At 39.1% G+C, this 25652-nt stretch overlaps 1 protein-coding gene across 2 annotated transcripts in view; it reads left to right on the top strand.

Moving 5' to 3' along the window:
- Window positions 1–25652, top strand: part of PLBD1 (phospholipase B domain containing 1) — a 78675-nt gene that overhangs the window by 38197 nt on the left and 14826 nt on the right. For both annotated transcript variants that reach the window (XM_032644190.1, XM_032644191.1), the window contains exons 3-6: window positions 526–609; window positions 1938–2076; window positions 4213–4353; window positions 4762–4906. In XM_032644190.1, coding sequence (XP_032500081.1) covers window positions 526–609; window positions 1938–2076; window positions 4213–4353; window positions 4762–4906 — 509 coding nt within the window. The remainder of the gene's footprint in view (window positions 1–525; window positions 610–1937; window positions 2077–4212; window positions 4354–4761; window positions 4907–25652) is intronic.

The raw sequence follows: 25652 nt of genomic DNA on the forward strand, positions 1-25652 counted from the left end.
GATACTTGGGTGTTTGTTATATTCTATGCTTTTCTATATGTTGGGAATATTTCCCAATTTTATTTTTTTATTTTTTTTAAATTTATTTATTTATTTATTTTTGGCTGCACTGGGTCTTCGCTGCTGCGCGCGGGCTTTCTCTAGTTGCGGCGAGTGGGGGCTACTCTTAGCTGCGGTGTGCGGGCTTCTCGTTGCGGTGGCTTCTCTTATTGCAGAGACCTGGCTCTAGAGCACAGTCTCAGTAGCTGTGGCGCACAGGCTTAGTTGCTCCATGGCCTGTGGGACCTTCTCGGACCAGGGATCGAGCCCTTGTTCCCTGCATTGGCAGGAGGATTCTCAACCATTGCGCCACCAGGGAAGTCCCAATATTTCCCCATTTTAAATTGTGCATTTGATTTATAAAAGAAGATAGAGAAGGTTTGCCATAGGGAACATCCCAGTTAGCCAAAATACTGGGTAATTTACTGTGATGGGAAAATCCAAGAAGTAAAATGGAAATGTAACAATTTTCATCTCTCCTTTCAGACATATGTATGACCACTTCACAAACCTCTACCCACAGCTGATTAAGGAACGTTCCGTGGTGGATAAAGTACAGGAGTTTTTAACGTAAGTATTCCTCTTTAACGTAAGCTTTCCTCTTCTCATTGCTGTTGAGGCTTCAGGGCTTGAATCTGTCATTTCAAACAGCAATTTCTCCTTCACCAATTTCTTTTCCATCTCTTAGGCAGGAATCTGGAGTAGTTCTTGTAGTTAAGTGTAGCACCTTTTGGTGATGGCATGAAAACTGGTTGTGGACAAATGCCTTCTAATTTGTGCTCTTTCAGAGGTCAGGTTGAGTATCCCATTATCAGTTGCTGATGCAGCTGGAGGAGGACCTCACCAGTGCAAGACAGGCAAAGTCAAACCCCTGGATCCCTTCCACCTGGGGGCTTCTCTCCTTGCAGAAATCCTTCCTCCTCCCTCTGAAAGGTGTTTCCATTTCATGGACCTGGTGACTCATCTTAGCTGGGAAGTTAGCTCATATCTAAAGTTATAATTCTTAACATCCTCTGAGAATATTTCCATTTTAGTAAAGTTTTCTGAAGACTAATAATTCTCGATATTCAGAAAATCTGTTTTATATTTGTGGGATGACAGACTATGAGACTAATTTGGGGATAAAGGAGCTCTTGGTTTGGCCCTCCAAATTATATACTAAGCAACCCCTTCGCCAGATGCTAAGGTCCTACAGAGCCTCTGGGCCAGATCCCATGGAGCCGTGGCACTGTATTTTTAAATTGATCTAGAGATATAGCCTGAACACACCAGAAATAGCGTTTAGTATACAAATTTATATCAGCTCATCCTGCATAAAGTGCAGACAACAAAAGGAGAAGAGAATGAAAGGACTATTAAAAAAAAAAGACTTTTTCCTAGGACAGAGGCATTGAGGCTGTTATTAGCGACAACTGGAATAGGGCAAACCATAAACTATGAAAATGATCTGAGAGAAATAGACAGATACAAACCACCCCTGTCCTTAAGAGCTTTTGTCTTTTCCTGTTGTTTATCACTTCTATCTACAAAGAAAAGTTAATCAACTTGTCCTTACCGTTTTAGTGAAACATGATTTTATATAAGATATATTTGAACCAGTCTATCCTCGACTTTCTTAGGTCTCAGTATCACAGATAAGTAAATATTACACCTGTGTTTCTAGATAGTTCTAGATAGAGCATGGGGGAAGTTATAATGGAAGAGTCATAGTCCTTGGGAGAAATTAAAAATCACTTAGGATTTGCTCTGATATCCTTTCAAAGTGATTGGAATGTTATAAGATCCAGAATTTAAATTATACTAGCTAACATAAGTATCTGAATATATAATCTCTAAATACCTGGGTTTAATTTAGCTTTGGATGGAGACCTCTAGTACAAATCTAATTTGTCTTCCAGGAAGCAAGATCAGTGGGCCCGGGATAACATCAAAAATTACAAGGATGACCCATTTTGGAGACACACAGGCTATGTTATGGCACAAATGGATGGGCTATATGTAGGGGCCACGAAGAGGGCTATAGTAGAAGGAACAAAGGTAAGATTTTTTAAAAGCTACTCAGGATTTATATGGTATGGCAAGAATATTGAAAATTATCTTTAAAATTATTGATACATTCCAATTAAGGAGAAGATCAAATTAGGACTAGAGAATAAATTTCTTGCACAAAAGAACTGTCTTATCTATCTCATTACTAGCACCTGACTCAGTGTCAGGTTAACTCACAAATAAACCAGCTTGTTTCTGTGTTCTTTCAGTCTCATTCATGCTATACTCTGGGGTAGGTTAAAGAGCCCCATATGAATGTACTAGCTATTTAATTAACCTAATAAAGCAAGTGTTTTAGACAACATGTTTGTTAAAGAAAAATGTCTAAGTTTTATAAAATGTACAATAATATTCTATGATTATATATTATTATATATTATTATGTATAATATTCTGTTTTTAAAAAACTGTGAGGTGGGTAATAGGAGTTTATTATTTTTCCTTAAACTGTGCATATACATCTTTATTCTTTCATATGTATGGTATCATTCTTAATTTTTAAAATAAAGGCAAAATATTTAAAAGCAAATTACAAACTGAAAGATATATTGCAATTCATCTCGGAGACAATGAACTAATCTCTCTAATACTTAAAGAACTCTTAAAAGTAGGTAAACAAGAATAACCTGGTAGAAAAACAGATAAAGCACATTCACAGTTCACAGTTCACAAAAAATAAATCCAAAGATTTTTAAACATATGCTCAGCAGTGCTCATAGTAGAAGAAATGCCAGTATAAACTACAATGAGATACTGTTTTTCACCTGTCAAACTGTTGTTTAATATGTTGTTAGGCTGTAATAGTATAATTGAAATAAGCCCTATGAAAACAATTTGGAAATATCTATTAAAATCAAAATCATTTCTAGAGCTCTGTCCCACACACAGACTCACACACATACAAAATGATGTGTCCAAGTCTGACTATTGTTACATTATTTATATTAGCAAAAGACTAGAAACCACCTGAAAGTCTACCAATAAAATACTGGTTAAAAATATTATAATGCATCCATTCATTGGAATACTATTTAAAAGAATGAGGAAGATTTTTATATCAAATATGGAAAGGTCCCCAAGATATGAAAAGATATTAAGAGAAAAAAATCAAGGTGAAGACAAGTATATGTAACACACTATCGTTTATGTTAAAAAATGTATTTGTAAGACATTTTTAGAAGTCTAAAGATACGCAAGAAACCAATAAAAGTGGTAGTAAACTGGAGACAGGGTGGGTCTTGAGTGAACAGAGGATAGGAGTGAAGAGAATTTCCACTATAGATCTTATAATTTAAAAAAATATTGAATAGTGAATGGATTACTTATTCAAAAACAGAACAAAGAGAATGTTTATATAAATAAATAATCAGGTGGTTTTTCTTCTTGCTTTTGCTTTTGTTAAAATTGTCATGTGTATTTGTCTTCTCACCACCTCTGTCCGAAAACCAATTTGTTTGTAGATGCCTAGCCCTGGGCGACTCTGGTGGTTTGAATCTTGCTGGAGCAGTGCTCTCTAGTTAACACAGAGTTCATGTTCAAGCCTGATAATTGCCTCAGGTTTAATGCTGTCAAGTCTGTTAGTCCTGTTTTAAACATACGATCAAAATCAAAAGCACCTTAGTTGAATATTTTCGCTGTAAAGCAGTGCTTCTCCGCTAAGGATGATTTCTCACCAGAGGACATTTTGCAATGCCTAGACATTTTGGGTTGTCAAAATTGGGAGGGTGCTACTGATATCTAGTGGGTAGAGGCCAGGGATGCTGCTAAACTTCCTACAATGCCCAGCCCCCCTGCCCAACAAGAAAGACTTATTTGGCCCCAAATATCACTAGTGCCAAGACTGAAAAAACCTGCTGTAGAGGAATGCAAGCAGAGGGCTCTGTTTATTTTACTCTCATAGGACCCACTCCCCAAATCTGTGGCTAACAGGCTAAAATGTCTCACAAACTATAAAGTAATAAAAATCATTTTATAAACTACAATAAAATCTAGTGTATCTGTTACATTAGGGAACCTTCACAAAGCAATAATGTAATGGATACCTAGCAACAGGAGCCCTCACAATAGACAATGACATCTGATTGTCTGAAATCAATGTTAAGTGCAGTCTCTCTCTTTTCCCAGCCCATAACCCTGTTCCAGATTCAGTTCCTGAATGCTGTTGGAGATCTGCTGGACCTGATTCCCTCACTTTCTCCCACAAAAAAGTCCGGCCTGGAGGTTTTTAAGAGATGGGACATGGGACATTGCTCTGCTCTTATTAAGGTGAGACATGCGACAGCCTTTCTCTTCATCCTTCTGGTCCATATGGACTTTTTCTATATGTCACCCAAGTATGGTAACATCCATCACTCCCAGCTATAGTTATATATCAGCTCATGGGTTCCTCTGTCAGAGAAGTTAAGAACTAGAAGGAACTGATGGAGGGAATTGGATGTACGTGATGTTACCCGTTTCTTCCATCATTTTTCCCATGCTCTATGTACCTGCCACTCCCACCATCCAGAGTCTTCCATTTTGGAAGCTAGGACAGACTCTGTCTGTTTTGTGCACATTAAAGGTTAATTTTCCAGTAACAAAAACAGCAGTAAACGCCTTAATAGACATAATCCCTCTACACTTCCTACATTTGTAGTCAGTTATCTGTATACTTCACTATGATTCTGGCTATAGGTTCTTCCTGGATTTGAGAACATCTTTTTTGCTCACTCGAGCTGGTACACGTATGCTGCCATGCTCAGGATATATAAACACTGGGACTTCAACATCATTGATAAAGACACCAGGAGTAGTCGCCTCTCTTTCAGCAGTTACCCAGGTAAATAAATTTAGAGAGACATCTGAGTACTCTGAGTACTATTTCAGGATAAAACCTTAGTGATTTAACTGGAGTGGAATAAGAAATGTTTAGTGATTAGCATACATTAATCAAAATTGGTTTTTAGAGTGCTATGAAATATAGCTCTAATACTTGTGTTTAATAGAATGTCATAAACTATGTTAATAGGGTTGACAGAACTTCACTTCAACAAATGCCAATTGAGTATTTAAGCACAAGGCACTTGCCTAGGCTCTGCAGTAGAATCAAAGATGAACGAGGTAGATCCTGGTCTCAGCATCTCCTTGACAGCCTGTCTCCATTTCTCTTTTTTTATGATTTCTTTTTTCTTTAAATTGGAGTATAGGTGATTTATCCATTTCTCTTATTCTTTGCAATATCCACAGCAGTTCACCTAGTATGTGGCACCTAGCACTTAACAAATTTTTGCTGAATGGATGGGTGGATGAATGTGCAAGCTTATAGATCTTACACAAACAAGATAAGTACTATACAGATAAGAACAGTATTATTACTGGAGACTGTATAGGCTACAAAAGAAGTGTAAGAAATGTTGTGAGTATTCAAAATAGGGACGGCTCACATCTGATTGTGGGGTAAAGGAAAAAGGTGGACATTTGAGATGAACCATGGACGATGACTAGAATTTGAGCAGGTAGAGATGGATGGGAAGGATGATCTTTGTAGAGTTGGGATTGCAAACTCCCATACCTAAGGGAGACAGAAGATGATGCAAATGAATGAAGGGGCTGGTATAAGAAAATAGAAATGGAAACAATTGTAGCAAACACGTGGTCCATTGACAGGGAGCCAGTCGGCTCCCACTGACTATTGTCACCCAGCCATGTGGAGATCGGTATTTCCATATCCTCTAGCTTCTCAAGAGAGAAATACGGATTTGAGAAACAAAACCCCAAAACGTGTGTCTGCTAGCTGGAATTGCCCTCAGCTGCAGGTTTGCAACCTCTTCAGGAAACACCATGAGCAAAGGCAAGGGGGAAATTCTTACCAAACGTCTAAGTGTCCGATGCAGGTGTGATGTGGACACTTTTGACCTTTAATTACATATATGCAACTTACAGGGTGGTTATACCAACCACCTGTCATCTCTAGCTTTGTAAGAGTATTTGTGTCAGAGTATTATTGTCCCTTCTGGCACTGTTGTTCTTGATAATATTAACATCACCCTATCGGGAATTCTGACCAGGGGAATAAAGTGATGTCTTTCTGTCCTTGTGACCTGATCCTTCCTTTGAGACCACTTTGATTTCATCTTTGTCGTAGTTTGCTCAATTGTTTTAGTACTGAGGCGGACTGAGAACTCCTTTCTCCAAGTTAGACTGTGCTTTGATTCTTCTGTGTTCCTTTGCACTGAAATGTAACGACGGCAAGATACTGAGACAGTCAAATATTCGTACTCTTCCTCTTGTTTGTGATAGAATGCAAAGTCCAGCTGTTACCTGAAACTTTTGCTTTGAAATCTCTGCAGAATGGTGTTCTTCCATAGTCTTAATAGTCTTGAATCCCAAAGGTAGTGGTGGAGAAGGACGTGAAGGGATTTCCTGTGAAACTTTTGACCTTGCTCATATTTGCATATATATCTTCCAGAATAGATAGATTTAGAAGTAGACATATAGATAATAGAGCTCTTTAGAGCAATTAAACTGAGAGAAAACAAAAGACTTTTTTTTTTTTTTTTTTTTTTTACTCCAAGATGTTTTTACAGGAGCCAGTGGAGCAATGTCATTCATAATTTCTCTAACTGGACTGCTTTGTTCTCAACAGCACACATGTCGAATTTTATTTATATTACAAAGAATTGTTTAGTTATGGGATCAGCCACACGGAATTCATCGCATAGATACAAAACTAAGCTTTACCGTGAACTTTATGCCATGTGTATGCACTGCTGATGCCAGAAATAAGCTAGGTGACTTGTTGTTTTTCTTTGGTGCAGGAGTACCGTGATAGATTGAGTGGGTTAGGAGCGTGGTGTCAGTTTTGTATTCAAAGGGGCAGGACCTGGAGGCTCTTCCTGTTACGGACAAGGATATTAAGAGTTATTGAGTCAGAACCGATAGATCAAGTCATGATATAATTTGTTCAGCTACAATTTTCTATTAAAATGTGCTAAGCGGAGTATTTGTGATGAAAAACAGGACAAATGCAGCCCCTATTCTAACAAACTTTACATTCTGGTGAAAAATAGACACAAATAAAAAAGCAATGACTAAAGTGTGATTTGTGTAATAATAGAGAAGCCTAGTTTGGGGATGATGAGATAGCTTTTAAGAGAAAGTAAAATTTATGTTGAGACTCAAAGGCAAGTGTAAATTCCCCGGGTTAATGGGGATAATGGGGTGATAGAATGTTCCCTGTGGAACAAACAGCACATGTAAAGGCCTATGGGCAAGAGAAAGTGTGGAGAAGGCCAGGGAGAGGGAATGAAGGGCAATGCAAGACCATTAAAATGACAAGTGAAAGTGACATTAATAGATTTGCATTTTAGAATTACAAAATGTCTGGCCCACGAGAGGAGGACAAGAGAGGCTTCCCACAGAACATGTAGAAGCCTGAGGCAACAGTCCAGGCAACTCCAACCACATAAAGTTTTGCAGATGGTCAGTCAATATACGGCTGGAAGATTCATATTGTAATAGTGTTCCTGTTGTCCTTGCCAGAATCCTTGAGGGATAATTGCCTAATAAGAATTGTTGGAAGGGCACTCCCAAAACTGTACTCTAGCATAGAATAGGAGGAACAGTAGTAATCCTTCACAATACATTCATCAATATTGCAAAAGGATTTGCAGACCCCAGCTCACCCAGGCTTATCTAAGCCAGTCTCATGCTCTGTGTTCAGGAGAGTCCCAGCTGACTCCGTAAAAATACAGGTAGTTATTCAAGGAAATAATATAATAACCTCCATCTTAATCTAGAAAGGATTTAAGGTGGGGTCCAAGGTGGCAGAGTAGGAAGATTCTGAACTCACCTGCTCTCACAGGCACCCTAAATCTACAGCTACATTTGGATCATTTCCCTCTGAAAAAGATCTGAAAATGAAATGAACTGATTCCCACAACAGAGAATAAAAGGACCACACTGAGACAGGTAGGAGAGGTAGAGACATGGTCTTGCAAAAGACCCCACTTTATTGTGTGCAGCAACACGCGATAAGGAGGGATCTCATGAGACAGGTGCTTCTCCAGGAGGAGCAAGGGATTGGTGACGCCCACCAGGCACCCCAGCCCCTGCGATCCACACCAGAATGATGAGCTCCCAAAACGTTTGGCTTAGGAACCCAACAGGGCTGATGTCCAAGGGTACCAAAGTGCTATAGGAAACTGAGATTCCCCTAGTAAAGGATTTGCATGTGGTCTTACACACCCCAAGACCCAGAAAAATAACAACAGTTTGGAAAGTGCCATATGTGAGGAAGATTCATTTGCCAGTCTAAAGGCTGGAGAGGCAGGGGACAACCAAAATGGTCCTGCAGGCAGAGGCGCTGGCGGAAGCCATTGGTGCATTCTCCACCTAGCGTGCTAGCACAGGTGGGTGAGCCTGGATGCAACACCCTCCCACTGCCTAGCGAAGCAGGCAGGGGTGAGTGGTCGTTGCAGTGTCCTACTTCCTTGCTGAAGTCTGCACATGCAGTGGTTGCAACACTCCCCTGCCCCCTGGCTGGGGCTGAAGAACTGCCTTTCTGAAGCCAGTGAGCAGGCCCCATCCCCTCCACTCGCCAGCTGCCCTGCTAAAGCCAGTGAACATATTCAGTCCACATAGGGGACACCTCTTGATCCCCCGGCCTTGCTGGCCAGGGGCCCTGGCGTTCCTGAGCTCCACAAGACGGTAACGATCAGAAAGACAGCTCTTGGCAGGCTACCACGCCCAGGGCACTGCACAGACAGCAAGCTGAAATAAAACCCAAGTATCCCTGTGAAAAAGACCTGTTTACTTAGCCTGGTGCTTCAGCTTCAGACAGACTTCATGTTTCCCACGCATCTAGAGGCTAAGGAGACATTGCCAGGAGACATAAGCTGGGAGACACCATCCTTGTACATCCCCTTGGCCTCACTACAGCTCGGCAACACTTCCCAGGTAAAAAGCTTATTCACTTGTCTGGAGCCCCAGTTTTTGCAACTGTCACTAGGCCCAAGGCTGCCAAAGGTCACGCTTACCCTTGGGCTTAAGCATCTGCTTTCACCCGTGTTCTCACTGCAGTGCTGCTTCCTTTCTACCCAAGGGCAGCAGGGGAGGTGACAAGTGAGCTTTACTCTGTAGCTCCCCCACTGGGCCCTGTGGCAGTCACGGCTCCCCCTGCAGGCTCAGCACCACATGTTCAGCAGTGCTGTGGGGAGGGCTGGCCCTGGCCCCTGAAAGGGCTTTAAAAACCTTGCTTTTGGGCTTCCCTGGTGGCGCAGTGGCTGAGAGTCCGCCTGCCGATGCAGGGGACACGGGTTCGTGCCCCGGTCCGGGAAGATCCCACATGCCGCGGAGCGGCTGGGCCCGTGAGCCATGGCCGCTGAGCCTGCGCGTCCGGAGCCTGTGCCCCGCAACGGGAGAGGCTGCAACAGTGAGAGGCCCGCGTACCTTGCTTTCTGACACAACCAGGCCTTTGTAACAGATCTCATGCCTCCAGCTGATGAGGTGACATCCTGCTCGCACGAGTCGGTTACAAGTTGGATGGATATTCTGTGGAGCAGCTGAGACTGCTCTTCTGCCTCCTGCCTCAGGCTTCTCACCTCTCCTACCCACGGTGGGAGTGTATCAAAGGTAGGGGTGTAGGCAGCATGGATAGAGATCAAATTCTAGGAGAGCACTGATTATAGCATAAGAAGTCTGAGAGAAGACAGACAAAAGTTGGAAATACGCTGATGTATGTTTACTCTATAAAATTCTGAATGTAATTAATAACCAGGAAAAGAACTATCATTCACATTTTTCTTAATACTGTGGGTAAGACTTGCCATTGTGGTCATGATTAACAAAGCACAGTAATGGTTTCTGAGACAGTCATTAGAATTCAGTATTCACAGGTGACATGATAAACGTTGCAGAGTCATTAAGTAAATGGTGTTAAGGAACTGCAGAGGCAAAGAAATCTATGTTGTTTCAGTGCAAACAGGTTACAAAGAGTCATGGCTTTGAGAGTAATAATAGTATTGCTGCTTTTTTCTCATGAAGGGAGATATAAAATTTTCCAGAAATAATGCATCGCACTATAAAGAACCTGGACATTACAAAGCATCTTCACATACACTGATTGGACGATAGACAGATACATTAGTGTGTTTCTCTACTCACTATTCTAAATCTTCATTAATAAATCACTACACTTCACATGGGCCCTTGAATTTTGTCATATATTTCTTAATCAAATTGTTTATTTAGGCAGGGGCCCTGCAAAAATTACTTGCCTGAAGCTCTGAATACTCTTAAGAAAGGTGGCCCTGTATTATTGAAGCAAAAAAAGAAGGTTTTGAATAACCATGGTCTGTTTTACCTAAGAGGTGATAGGGCAAAGCAAGATAAAAGCCCTGGCTAGTCCTCCGCCAGGATACTGTATACAGACAACTCTTGATTTTGGCTATGCAGTCAAGAATCCCATAGGGAATGACGGCATTGAAAAGGTAGGCATTACCACTGCATGAACACTGCAGTGCAGAGGTCTACTTACCATCAAAAAGAACACAAATAACAAATGTTGGCAAGGATGTCGAGAAAGGGAACCCTCGTACACTGTCGGTGGGAATGTAAATTGCTGCAGCCACTGTGGAAAACATCATGGAAGCTTCTCAGAAAACTAAAAATACAACTACCATATGACCCAGGAATTCCACTCCTGGGTATATATCTGAAAAGAACAATAACACTAACTTGAAAAGATACATGCACCCCAATGTCCATAGCAGCATTATTTACAATAGCCAAGACATGGAAGCACCCTACATGTCCATCAACAGATGAACGGATAAAGAAGATGTGGTACATATACACAATGGAATATTAGCCATAATAAAGAATGAAATCTTGCCATTTGCAGCAACATGGATGGACTTAGAGGGCGTTACACTAAGTTAATTATTTCACTTATGTCAGACAGAGAAAGACAAATACTATGTGATATCACTTATGTGGAATCTAAAAAATACAACAAACTAGTGAATTTAACAAAAAAGAAGCAGACTCACAGATACAGAGAACAAACTAGTGGTTACCAGTGGAGAGGTGGGGGAGGGGTTTATAGGGTAGGAGGAGTGGGAGGTACAAACTATTGGGTGTAAGATAGGCTACAAGGATGTATCGTACAACATGGGGAATATAGCCAATATTTTGTAATAACTGTAAGTGGAATGTGACCTTTAGAAATTGTATTAAAAAATAAATAAAATTTGTTCATGTCAAGAAAAAGATCTACTGATTTCCATTGCATTGAAGGTTTAAGTCAATCAGAGATAATCAACCTGTCAGTAATACTGAGTCTTCCAACCCACGAATATTGTTTATTTATTTAGATCTTCTTTAATTTGAGCGATGTTTTGTAGTTTTTAGTATATGGGTCTTACATACCTTAAATTAATTTGAATCCTAAATGATTTTTGATGCTACTGTAGTCAGAATCAATTTTTTATTCCTTTTTCCAATTGTTCATTGCTTGTATATATGCATTAGTTATCTATCGCTACATAACAAATCACCCCCAAAATCAGTGACTTGAAATGACAATAACCATTTAGTATCTCATAGTCTCTATGGATAAGGAACTTAGATAGGGCCCAGTGAGGAGAGCTTGTCTCTACTTCACTGTATCTGGAGTTTTTTAGCTGAAGACTCAGAGACTGAGGGGCTGAAATCTCTGGTAACTTAACTAAAGCTAAAGGATGTACTTCCAAGGTGACTCAATTCCATGGTCAAGAAGATGGTGCTGGGAAATTGATTCCCCTCCATGGGCCTCTTCACAGGACTGCTCAAGTATCCTCAGGACAGGATTCCTGGTTTCCCCCAGACCAAGTGATCTGAAAGAACACGGCAGAGACAGCAATACCTGTTAGGACCTAGTCTCAGACGTCATATACTGTCACTTCCACCACATTCTGTTTATTAGAAGGAAGCTATTATGATCAGCCCACATTCAAGAAAAGGAAATTAGAATCTATCTTTTAAAGGGAAAATTGTCAAGGAATTTGTGGAAAGTTAAACACCACCACCACAATATAGAAATATTATTTTTTTGTATATTTACTTTTTCTCTTGAGAACTTTCTAAGTTAATGTATCAATCTAATAGCTTTTTTGTAGATTTCTTGGGATTTTTCTAGATACATAATCAGGCCATCTTTGCATAAAGACAGTTTTACTTCTCTCTTACCTTGTATGTCTTTGTTTTCTTTCATGAATGTACTGGGTAAGACCTCCAGGACACCGTAGACTAGAAGTGGCATGGAAATCTTTGCCTTGTTCCTGATCTTAAAGGGACAAGTATTCAGTCATTCACCATTAAGTATGATGTTAATTGTAGGCTTTCTGGATACCCTTTATAAGGTTAAAGAAGATCCCATCTCTTCCTACTTTGCTTAATGTTTTTATCATGAATGAGTGCTGCATTTTGTGCAGTTCTCAGCTTCTATCTATGATCATATGATATTCATCCTGTATTAATATGGTGAGTTCCACTGATTAATTTTCAGATTTTAAATCAACTTGGCATTCCTGGGATAAACCCCACTTAATCATAATATATTATTCTTTTTTATTTATTTTTTATTCAACGTACTAATATTTTGTTAAGGATTTTTTCATCTAGTATTCATGAAACATTGGACTGTGGCTTCCTTTTCTTTTAATAGTTTTGGTATTGGGGTAAGCTTGTTCTTATAAACTGAGTTTGGAATTATTTTTTCCCTCTATATTTTCTGAAAGAGTTTGTGTAGGACTGCAATTAGTTTTTTCTTTAAATGTTTTAAAGAATTCATTGACTAAGCCATCTAGACATAGAATTTTATCTGTTGGAAAGTTTTTAACTGTGAGTTCAATTTCTTTCATTAATATAGGTCTATTCAGGTTTTCTAATTCTTTTTGAATCAGTTTTGAAATTTTGTGTCTTTCAAGGAATTTGCCCATTGACTCTAATTTATCATGTTTATTGATATAAAGTTATTTATAATATTTTTATTTACTTTTTAATGTCTGTAGGATCTGTAGCTAAGTACCTTTAATCATTCATGATATTATGTCTTTTTTCTTTATTTGTCTAGCTAGAGGTATATAAATTTTATTGATATTTTCCAATAACCAGATTTTCTTTTCATTGATTTGTTTCCTATTGTCTATTTTTCTTCCTCATTGATTTTCATTCTTATCTTTATGATTTTCTTTTTCTCTACTTACTTTGTGTTTAATCAGTGTAGTTTAATAGAGAGCCAAAGGTTTTGGCAGGGACTAGCTGAGATTTTAGAGCTAACTCTCTCTGTGGTTTTCTTGTTTCTAAGGTTTTCTCTAAATTTCCATTTGTTCTTCCAGCTCTGGATCTTGCCCTTTGATAGCTGGAGCAGTCTGAGCTGTATATGAGCTCAGAGCAGAGCACCCTCTGTCAAAGTTGCAGCAGATTTGTATATCTCACCAGTAAGAATTCAGTCTTACAAGGGTAAATCTCTCAATTCTTTCTGGTTTTATCCCAAGCTCTTTGGCATCTCTCACATTCTTGCATAGTTAGTGGTCAGCCAGGAAACTAGGCAGAATTGATTTTCAGATTTTGGATCTCTGCTCTTCTATACTTCTCTCTTGCTTTCAAAATTTCCCTCTTTGGGACTTCCCTGGTGGTCCAGTGCTTAAGACTCTCTGCTACCACTGCAGGGGGCATGGGTTCGATCCCTGGTCCGGGAACTAAGATCCCGTATGCTGTGTGATGCAGCCAAAAAAAAAAAAAAAAAAATTCCCTGTTAAATTCTCAGATATCTACAGCACTGAACTTTGAATACCCTCTCAAGTCACTATGGCTGCAGTTTCCCACCACCAGAGCTGGCTGGGGGATTGAGGAATGCACTCAAACAATGAGGTCACATACTCATATGCTTTTTTAAAAAAACTTTTGTTTGTTTGTTTGCTTTGCCGCACTGTGCAGCATGCGGGATCTTAGTTCCCCCACCAGGATTGAACCTGTGGCCCCTGCAGTGGAAGCGTGGAGTCTCAGCCACTGGACAACCAAGGAAGTCCCCATACTCATATTCTTAACTAATGGGATCAGTGCTCAGTTTTTCCCTGCCTTTGGGCATCTTCTAGTACCTTCAACTAGTTATTTTACATAATTTTATACAGTGTTTATCATTTTTACTTGTGGGAGAGATCATCAAATTTCTTGGTGCTGCCATTGGAAAACTCACCCTTGGTATGAGCATTTTTATTGCCTTTTAAATGCGTTTTGCCCAAATGTTTTCCATATTAACAAAAGTATCACAAGAGCTCCTGGTCGAAACCTTCGCTAATTTTCAGGCTGAGTCAGCTACCCCTCCTTTCAGCCTCCTCGGTGCCTTGTGCGCAGTTTCTTCAGAGCCCACGTTCTGTATTCATGTCTGCATCCTCAGGGCCAGCAGAGAGCCTTGCACGTTGTAATCACTGAACAAATATTTATGCAAGGAAGGAGGAAAGGAGAAAAGGAAGGAAGGAGGAAAAGATAATGGGAAGAAAAAAGAAAGGAAACAGGTTACAGATAATCCCTTCTGATGTGGACAGGTAGAAACTGGAGAAAGACGGGAAATGCAGTGAGAGGTGAGGAGGGGCTGCCTGAGAGAGCGTCATCTATGAATATATCACAAGCTCATTGTTTTCTCTTCATCCTGCCCTCCCTTTTATACCCTTGATTTGAAAAGAAGAGTCCGAGATGTTCATGAATTGGTATCAAGGCATCTCAGATGCAAACCTGTATGTTCAGCGCAGGGATTGGACCTTGAAGCTAATCCTTTGCAGCCACCCTGATTATGAATGACATGAATAGGACCCAACTAGTTTTATGGGCATTGGGCAGCGCCCAAGATTTAAGTAAGTTACCTTAAAATCGTTTGTGCTTAACTTGTTATTGAAATAAAAAGAAAAGAAGTAATGTTTGTTTAGCTTCTATTTATGTGCCTGGCATTATAACTGACACTCTGTGTATGCATAATACACATTTGGTGTGTATCATGTCACTTAATTTTCATAAAAACCTCACAAGGAGGGTATTGTATCAGCATTTTTCAAATAAGGAAACAGGTTCAGAGAAGTTAAATACCCAGCTTAGAAGTTGGGCACTGGGGTTCAAACACAACATATCTGACTATAAAATGCCCAGTGTTTGTTTTCAGAAATGGTTCTGTTTTTATCTAAGTTAAATGGTTAAAACTAAAAGAGCCATGAACTCAAAGGACCTCCTGGGATGCCAGGTGGGTGGAGCTTTTGTGTGGGAACAAAAGCTGGAACCTATTCAAAGTGTTTTAATTGAGGGTTACAGTAAATAATGATGATGCCTATGAGGCTGAGGCTTCATGCTTAATTATCTGTAAGTGGAGCTCTCTGGAACACACTTAGTGTGTTTCACCAAGCATGCATGTGTTCCTACTTTGCATCACATCTGGGCATCCCATCACTTCCCACACACATGTACGTACCCCTTAAAATTTCCTCTGGAGCTTGCTAAAAATGCAGATTCTAAAGTGCCATCCATAAGAATTCTTATTTAGTTGATCTGGGCTCGTGCATTTGTAACAAGCACCCTAGGTGATTCTAACATATTGGGTCCAAGCCCATCCTTTCAGACTCTGGCAGCCTTTCTGGTCTGGGTAGCCATGACTTTGCTCAGCCTTCTCCTGTTTGAAGTTCAAATACTTGAAAGTAGATGCACAGGGAAATAAAAGAATAGTCTCAAAGCCCCAAGAAAATGTAGTCAAGTCTCCTTCATAATCCATAATGTTATTACTTTCATGTGTTATTAAATTGCCTCTGTAGTTGTAAACATTTTTAATGTAATTGTATAATTACTTTTATTAATTTCATGTTACCTCTTTTATCTTAGATCCTTTGATCATAAGGCTGAAATATATACAAACAATCTGTGATTTAACACACGCCAAGATTCATATCTTCTGCCTTTAAAAAGTAGAACCAAAGGAGGAGAAGAAATAAAAGTAGAACTAGGGCACCCATTCCAAAGGACCATAGATAGATTTTGTAGCACTTCATTTTTGCTTTCCTACGTATCAATACCTTCCTTTTGTTTTGTATTCCTCTTTGGCACCATCCCAGGATATTGATGACTTCTGCCAGGCCACAGCTGTCTTGAACATCTTTCCCCACCTAGCTAAGGAAGCTTCCTCCCTTCTATCTTTCCAGAAATCCCACCTTATTTTCCACACTTTTCTTGACTGACTGGTCATAAGGTGATTTTCCCCAACTCCACCCTGTCTAAACATGCAACCCCCATGAGTCAGTCTCTTCCCAATTGCTTTGAATGCATTTGCTCTACTGTGTATAAGTGTTGTCACTGTTTGCCATGACTACCTATCTGTTTCCCTCACATCTGTCAGGCGAATGTTGTAGTGGAAAAGGCATGTGTTGAGGTTCAGTCCTAAATTTATTCCTGACAATGCTGTTTATTAGCTTTAAATAGCTAAATATTTTTTAAATTAGCTCATCTAAGTGCTCTTTTTGTGAAGATCAAATGATAGTATCCATCCTTCTAAAGAAAGGTTTCTGCTGTGTCGTGGGTACACAGTAAATGTTAGTGACCACCATCTTCTCTTTCTTCCTTGGATTTAACATTTATTGAGCACCTACTATGTGTCAAATCCTTTTCTGGTGCTAGAGTGAACAAGACAGGAAAAGTTCCTGCCCTGGTGGAACTTACATGCTATGGGATAGATGGAAAAGGAAACAGTAAACAAGCAAATAATATAACCTAAAATAAATTATTATTGAAGAAAAACAATTTTATGTGGATAATAACAGAATATTGGTTAAATGTAAGCCACCTCTTCATAATTACTTTCTGTAATCTTTAAGAGATTATTATTATTATGTTAGAATTAGAATTATACTAATTCTTTTATTTGGACCACTGCAGGATATTCAAACTCCCGAATATGGCTTCACGTGCTTGAATATCTAATAGTATGAATCCTTCATTGATCACCTTCCTATTGCAGGATTAAGCAGAAATCTGCTAAAAAAAAAATACGTACTTGATAGAAGAATAATTACTGGAAAGTGAAGGGGAAATTGATTGGTTCCAGTTAGGATCTTGGCAGGAAGAGAAGTAAATGAATGCCATTCTGGAAGGTAGGAAGACTGAGTCCATTGCAGAGTAGACAGAATAAACGGCTGGAGGATTTCATGTCCTGGGATAACAAGGAGAGCACGGGCTGCCTTTTCTTAGGCAGGAAGCGGAAGACTTTTCCAGCTGTAGACAGTAACCTTACATAGGAGTTCTGGTGGAGACTCAGAGGGGAGCAGAGGTGGCCAGAGAGGGCAGTCTGGGCATATGCCTTTTGAAGAAGGTCCTGAGAGAATTCTGATACAGTCTCTGGGCTGAGACCCATTACACAGTGCTTGAGATACAGTAAGTGTTTAATAAAAATTTATTGACTATCAGACTGGCTTAGAGGAGTCAGACAGCCCAGCATAGGTGGGTGCCTTTCACAGGTCTGAGAAGTGATACAGTTCCTCTTCAACTGTGGGGAAAAGCTGAGCAGAAAGGCTGAGTATGGCACCAAGATGTTATTTTGTTTTTTCTCTTTTTAAAAAAAAAGAAAGAAAAGAGTTCCCAAAGTGTCACATCCATCTGTGTTAAAATCAAATGGCAGGGCTTCCCTGGTGGCGCAGTGGTTAAGAATCCGCCTGCCAATGCAGGAGACATGGGTTTGAGCCCTGGTCCGGGAAGATCTCACATGCCGTGGAGCGACTAAGCCCATGCGCCACAACTACTGAGCCTGTGCTCTAGAGCCTGCGAGCCACAGCTGTGGAGCCTGCATGCCACAACTACTGAGCCCGCGCACCTAGAGCCCGTGCTCCGCAACAAGAGAAGCCGCCGCAGTGAGAAGACCGTGCACCGCAACGAAGAGTAGCTCCCGCTCTCTGCAACTGGAGAAAGCCCGAGGCAGCAGTGAGGACCCAGCGCAGCCAGAAATAAATAATTTTTTTTAAAAAAGAGAGAAAAGAATCAAAATAAAATAAAAAATTTTTAAAAATCAAATGGCAGTAAGACATTTCAAAACAAAATATGTTGTATAATTGGATTACTATTATTATATTAGCTACTGCTGAACCTCCAAATTTTGTGCTGGAAACGTGATTATCATTGCTTTTGAGTCCACACGTCAGCTAAATGGTTCTTTCTGGTGTCTCCGCTGGGCACTTCGTGCGTCTGAGGTTGGCTGGGGTTGGGTGTGCAGCTCTGCTGACCTTGGATGAACTCTGTAGCACTTTGGGGGACTGGCCAGCTAGAGGCTGGCCCTCCTGCATGTGGTCTCCCATCCCAGAGACTAAATTAGACTGGGCTGGTTTACACTGCTGTAACAGGGTTACAAGAGGTGAGAAGAAGTATGCAAGGTCTCCTGAAGCCTAGACTCAGAACTGGCGCATTTTGTTAGCCGAAGCGAGTTCCGGATCCAGCTCAGATTTAAGAGATGGGGAAACAGACAATGCCTCTTTCTGGGAGATGTTGCAGAATCCCGTTGCTGAGTATGGATAGAGGGAGGGGTGAGGAAATGCAGCACAGCTATTTTTACAATCATGATCCACACTCCTGACCCTGAGTTGTATGTCATTTGTGTCCTTGGTCAACACTGAATCTACTCTTTTGGAAGGAAGGAATGTGTGTGGTCTTCAGAGGTTTGGAGCAGCTAATGCATGTGATATGCAAATAAGCACATTTAAAATTTTTTATTTTACTTTTAATGGTTTATAACATTACATACGTTTTTTCTGTACCTACATATTATGTTTCGACTTCTGCATATACTACAGCGCGCTCATTCCCAAAGGTTTAGCTTCCATTCATCACCGTGCAGTTGACCCCCTTTATCCATTTTGCCATCCCCCTGCCACCCTTCCCCTCTGGTAACTGCTGCTCTGTTCACTGTATCTATGTGTTTGTTTTTGTTTGGTTTGTTCATTTATTTTTGTATTCCACATATGAGTGAAATCATATGATATTTGTCTTTCTCCATCTGACTTACTTCACTTAGCATAATACATTCTACGTCCATCCATGCTGTCACAAATGGCAAGATTTCATCTTTTTATGGCTTAGTAGTATTCCATCATACACACACACACACACACACACACACACACACACACACACCCACCACATCTTCTTTATCCATTCATGTGTCTATGGGCACTTAAGTTGTTTCCATATGTTAGCTTTTTTTTTTTTTTTTTTTTTTGCTGGTATGCGGGCCTCTCACTGTTGTGGCCTCTCCCGTTGCGGAGCACAGGCTCCGGACGCGCAGGTTCAGCAGCCGTGGCTCACGGGCCCAGCCGCTCCGCAGCATGTGGGATCCTCCCAGACCGGGGCACGAACCCACATCCCCTGCATCAGCAGGCAGACTCTCAACCACTGCACCACCAAGGAAGCCCCATATGTTAGCTATTTGTAAAGAATGCTGCAGTGAGCATAGGGCCGCATATATCTTTTTCCAATTAGTGTTTTCATATTCTTTCAATAAATACCCAGAAGTGGAATAGCTGGGTCATATGTTAGTTCTACTCTTAATTTTTTGAGGAACTTCCATATTGTTTTCCACTGTGGCTGCACCACTTTACCTTCCCACCAACAGTGTATGAGGGTTCCCTTTTTTCCACGTTCTCTCCATCGCTCTGGAAGGAGAGAACCATTCTGACAGGCATGAGGTGATACCTCATTGTGATTTTGACAGGCATGAGGTGATACCTGAAAGGCATGAGGTGATATCTCATTGTGATTTTGATTTGCATTTCCCTAATAAGAGTGATGTTGAACTTCTTTGTATGTGCCTGTTGGCCATCTGTATGTCTTTGGAAAAATGTCTTTTTTAGCTTCTCTGCCCATTTTTAAATTGGGTTGTTTGTTTTTCTGTTAAGTTGTATGAGTTCTTTATATATTTTGGACATTAACCTGTCATTGGATATATGATTTGCAAATATCTTCCCTCATTTGGTAGGTTGTCTTTTCAATTTGTTAATGGTTTCTTTTGCTCTGAAGAACCTTTTTAGTTTGATGAGGTCCCATGTGTTTATTTTTGCTTTTGTTCCTCTTTCCTGAGGAGACATATTCAGAAAGATATTGCTAAAACCAATATCAAAGAGCATCTTGCCTATGTTTTCTTCTAGGAGTTTTATGGTTTCAGATCTTACTTTCAACTCCTTATCCATTGTGAGTTGATTTTTGTGTATAATGTAAGACAGTGGTCTAGTTTCATTCTTTTGCATGTGGCTGTCCAGTTTTCCCAACACCATTTGTTAAACAGACTATACTTTCTCCATTGTATGTTGTTTGTTCCTTTGTCATAAATTGATTATCCATGTATATGTGAGTTTATTTCTGGGCTCTCGATTCTCTTCCATTGATCTCTGTATTTTTCTGCCAATATCATGGGAAATCAAGGAGTGTGACACCCCCCAGTTTTGTTCTTTTTTCTCAGGATTGTTTTGGCTATCTGGGGTCTTTTGTAGTTCCATATAAATTTTAGGATTTTTGTTCCATTTCTGTGAAAAATGTCATTGGAATTTTGATAAGGAGTGTACTGAATCCATAGATTGCTTTAAGTAATATGGACATTTTAATAATGTTAATTCTTTCAGTCAATGAGCACAGAATATCTTTCCATTTGTGTCATCTTCAACTTCTTTCAACAATGTCTTATAGTTTTCAGTGTACACGTCTTTCATCTCCATGCTTGAATTTATTCTTAGGAATTTTATTCTTTTTGATGCAATTATAAATGGAATTGATTTCTTAATTTCTCTTTCTGCACAACAGATTTTTGTATACTGATTTAGTACCCTGAAACTTGACTGTATTCATTTATTATTTCTAATCGTTTTTAGGTGATGTCTTTAGGGTTTTCTATACATAGTATCATGTCATCTGCAAACAGTGACAGTTTTACTTCTTCCTTTCCATTTTGGATGCCTTTTATTTCTTTTTCTTGCTTAATTGATCTGGCTAGGGCTTGCAATATTATGTTGAATAAGAGTGGCAAGAGTGGATGCAGAAAAAGCTTTTGACAAAATTCAACATCCATTATGATAAAAACCCTCCAGAAAGTGGGCATAGAGGGAACATACCTCAACATAATAAGGGCCATATATGACAAACCCACAGCTAACATCATATTCAATGGTGAAAAGCTGAAAGCATGTCCTCTAAGATCAGGAACAAGACAAGGATGCCCACTCTTACCACTTTTATTCAACATAATATTGGAAGTCCTAGACACAGCAATCAGACAAGAAAAATAAATAAAAGGAATCCAAATTGGAAAGGAAGAAGTAAAATTGTCACTGTTTGCAGATGGCATGATATTATACACAGAAAATTATAAAGATGCTACTAAAAAACTACTAGAGCTCAACAGTGAATTTGATAAAGTTGCAGGATGCAAAATTCATATACAGAAATCTGTTGTATTTCTATACACTAACAACAAACTGTCAGAAAGAGAAATTAAAGGAACAATTCCATGTACAATAGCATCAAAAAGAATAAAATACCTAGGAATAAACCTATCTAAGGAGATAAAAAGACCTGTACTCAGAAAACTATGACACTGATGAAAGAAATTGAAGACCACACAAACACATGGAAAGATATACCATGTTCATGGATTGGAAGAATTAATATTGAAATGACCATACTACCCAAGGCAATCTATAGATTGAGTGTAATCCCTATCAAAATACCAAAGGTATTTTTCACAGAACCAGAACAAATAATTCAAAAATTTGTATGGAAACACACAAGACCCTGAATAGCCAAAATAATCTTGAGAAAGAAGAACAGGGCTGGAGGAATCATGTGCCCTGAGTTCGGACTATACTACAAAGCTACAGTTATCAAAACAGTATGGTATTGGCACACCAAAAAAACAGATACATGAATCAGTGATACAGAATAGAGAGTCCAGAAATAAACCCACACACTGATGGTCAGTTAATCCACAACAAAGGAGGCAAGAATATACAATGGAGAAAAGACAATCTCTTTAATAAGTGGTGCTGGAAAAACTTGACAGCTACATGCAAAAGAATGAAATTAGAACTTCTAACACCGTATAGAAAAATAAACTCAAAATGGATTAAAGACCTAAATGTAACACTGTAAACCATAAAAGTACTAGGAAAAAACATAGGCAGGACACTCTTTGACATAAACTGTAGCAATATTTTTTGGATCTGTCTCCTCAGGGAAGGGAAACAAAAGCAAAAATAAACAAATGGAACCGCATTAAACTTTTGCACAGCAAAGGAAACCACTGACAAAACAAAAAGACAACCTACTGAATGGGAGAAAATATTTGCAAATGATATGACTGATAAGGAGTTAATATCCAAAATATATAAACAGCTCATATAACTCAACATTAAAAAAAACCCAACTTGATTAAAAATGGGCAGAAGACTTGAATAGATGTTTTTCCAACAAGACATACAGATGGCCAACAGGCAGATGAAAAGATGCTCAAAATCATCAATCATCAGAGAAATGCAATTAAAACCACAATGAGATATTACCTCACGCCTGTCAGAATGGCATCATCAAAAAGAACACAAATGACAAATGTTGGTGAGGATGTGGAGAAAGGGAACCCTTGTACATTGTTGGTGGGAATGTAATTGGTGCAGCCACTGTGGAAAACAGTATGGAGGTTTCTTAAAAACTTAGAAATAGAACTACTATATGACCCAGCAATTCCATTCCTGGGTATATATCAAAAGAACCAAAAACACTAACTTGAAAATATACATGCACTCCAATGTTCATAGCAGCATTATTTACAATTGTCAAGATATGGAAGCAACCTAAGTGTCCATAAACAGATACATGGATAAAGAAGATGTGGGATATATATATATATATATATATATATATATATATATATATATACACACACACACACACACACACACATACACACATATATGATGGAATGTTACTCAGCCATAAAAAAGAAATATTGCCATTTACAGTATTACTAGAATCTTCCGTCTTGATACTGCTTTTGCTTCATCCCATAGATTTTGGTAAGCCATATTTCCATTTTCGTTTGTGTCTAATTTTTAAAAATTTCTCCTTTGACATCTTTGTTGACCCAATAATTGTTCAGTAGCATGTTGCCTAGTTGCCACATATTTGTGATATTTCTGGCTTTCTTCTTGTAGTTGATCTCTAGTTTCACACCATTTTGATTGGAAAAGATGCTTGATATGATTTTAATCTTCCTAAATTTATTGAGACTTGTTTTGTATCCCAACATATGGTCTGTCCCTGAGAATGTTCCATGTGCACTTGAGAATAATGTGTATTCGGCTGCATTTGGATAGAATGTTTTATATATGTCTATCAAATCAATCTGGTCTAAGGTTCATTTAAGGCTGCTGTTTCCTTGTTGACTTTCTGTCTAGATGATCTATTCACTGATGTAAGTTGGGTATTAAAATCACCTACTATTATTTTGTTGTCTCCCTTTAGGTATGTTAATAATTGCTTTATATATTTTGGTGCTCCTATGTTAGGTCAGTATATAGTAATAACTGTTCTGTCTTCTTGACGAATTGTCTGCTTTACCATTACTTAATGTCCATCTTTGTCTCTTGCTACCATTTTTGCCCTGAAGTCTATTTTTCTCATGTGAGAATGGCTACACCCACTTTCTTTTGGCTGTCATTTGCTTGGAGTATCAACTTCCATTCCTTCACTTTGAGCCTATGTTTCTCTTTAAAGCTGAGATATGTCTCCTGGAGGCAGCATATAGTTGGGTCTTATTTTCTAATCCATCCAGTTATTCTGTGTCTTTTGATTGGTAAAGTCAATCCATTCACATTTAAGGTGATCGTTGATAGATGAGGACTTAGAACTGCCATTTTATCTTTTATTTTCTGGTTGCTCTGTATCTCCATTGTTCCTTTTTTTTTTTTTTTTAAGATCTTTATTGGAGTATAATTGCTTTACAGTGGTGTGTTAGTTTCTGCTGTATAACAAAGTGAATCAGCTATACGTATACATATATCCCCATATCTCCTCCCTCTTGCATCTCCCTCCCACCCTCCCTATCCCACCCCTCTAGGTGGTCACAAAGCCCTGAGCTGATCTCCCTGTGCTATGCAGCTGCTTCCCTCCATTGTTCCTTTTTCCTTGTGTTTCTGTCTGCCATTTTAGTATGGTGGTTTTCTATGATGTTTTTCCCTATTTCCCCTTGTTTTTACGTTTCCTCTCTCTGCTCTAGATTTATGTTTTGTGATTACCATGAGATTTGTATGAAACCTATCATGGATAAAATTGTTCTTTTTCTGCTGATAGTATCTTATCCTCATTTGCCTACATGGGTTTCCTCCTTTTCCTCTCCCCTTTTTACATTTTTGTTGTCTTAAATTATTCCCTTTTGTGTTGTTTGTTACTAAATTAAAGTAGCTAGAGTTATTTTTACTGCTTTTTTCCCTTTAATCTTTATGCTGTAATTAAGTTTTTAACAACCTATTCTGATATAGAATAAGTTGCAATTTTTTTATTCTGTCTGTCCATTTACCATTTTACTCAAAGTTTTGTGTACAGTACTTCTCCCTTTTCATTTCAGGTAGAAGAGCTTCTTTCAACGTTTCTTTTAAGGCACATCTAATGTTGATGAGCTCAGTCAGCTTTTGTTCGTCTGGGAACGTCTTTATTTCTCCTTCATATCTGAAGGATAACTTTGCTAAATAGAGTATTCTTGGGTGATGGTTTTTATCTTTCAGTATTTCGAGTATGTCCTTCCACTCTCTCCTGGCCTGCAGAGTTTCTGCTGAGAAGTCTGCTGATAGACTGGTGGGGATTCTTTTGTAGGTTACCATCCTTTTTTCCCTGGCTGCCTTTAAAATATTCTTTCTTTGTCATTGACTTTTGACAGTTTTAATATACCGTGTCTTGAAGAAGGTCTTTTTGTATTGAAAAAGAAGGTCTCTTGGCTTTGTGGACTTGTCCATCCAGTTCCCTCCCCAGGTTTGGGAAGTCCTCAGCTATTATTTCTTTAAATAAACCCTCTGCACTCTTCACTCTCCCTTTTCCTTCTGGGATACCCATTACCCTGATGATGCCCTTCCTAAAAGAGTCAGATGGTTCTATAGGATTTCTTTACTTTTTAGATCTTAATTCACTCTCCTCTTCTCCCTGTATCATTTCTAGATTTCAATCTTTAAGCTCACTGATTCTCTCTTCCATGTGGTCTGCTCTATTTCCAGTGCTTTCTAATGCATCCTTCATCTCATTTATTGAGTTCTTCAGCTCCAGAATTCTTATTTGGTGCTTTTTTTGAATTTCAATCTCTTTGGTAAAGTATTCCTTCTGTTCATTCATTTCATTCCTGAGGTCATTGAACTGCCTTTCAAAGTTTTCTTGTAGCTGGTTGAGTATCTTCATGACAGCTATTTTGAATTCTCTATCAGATCACAACATTCCGTGACTTTAAATTTGGTTTCTGGAGGACTGTCATTTTCTTTTTCTGGTACTGTGTTACCATGGTT

This window comes from Phocoena sinus, chromosome 10, assembly GCF_008692025.1.
Source record: "Phocoena sinus isolate mPhoSin1 chromosome 10, mPhoSin1.pri, whole genome shotgun sequence".
Taxonomy (NCBI): Eukaryota; Metazoa; Chordata; class Mammalia; order Artiodactyla; family Phocoenidae; genus Phocoena; species Phocoena sinus.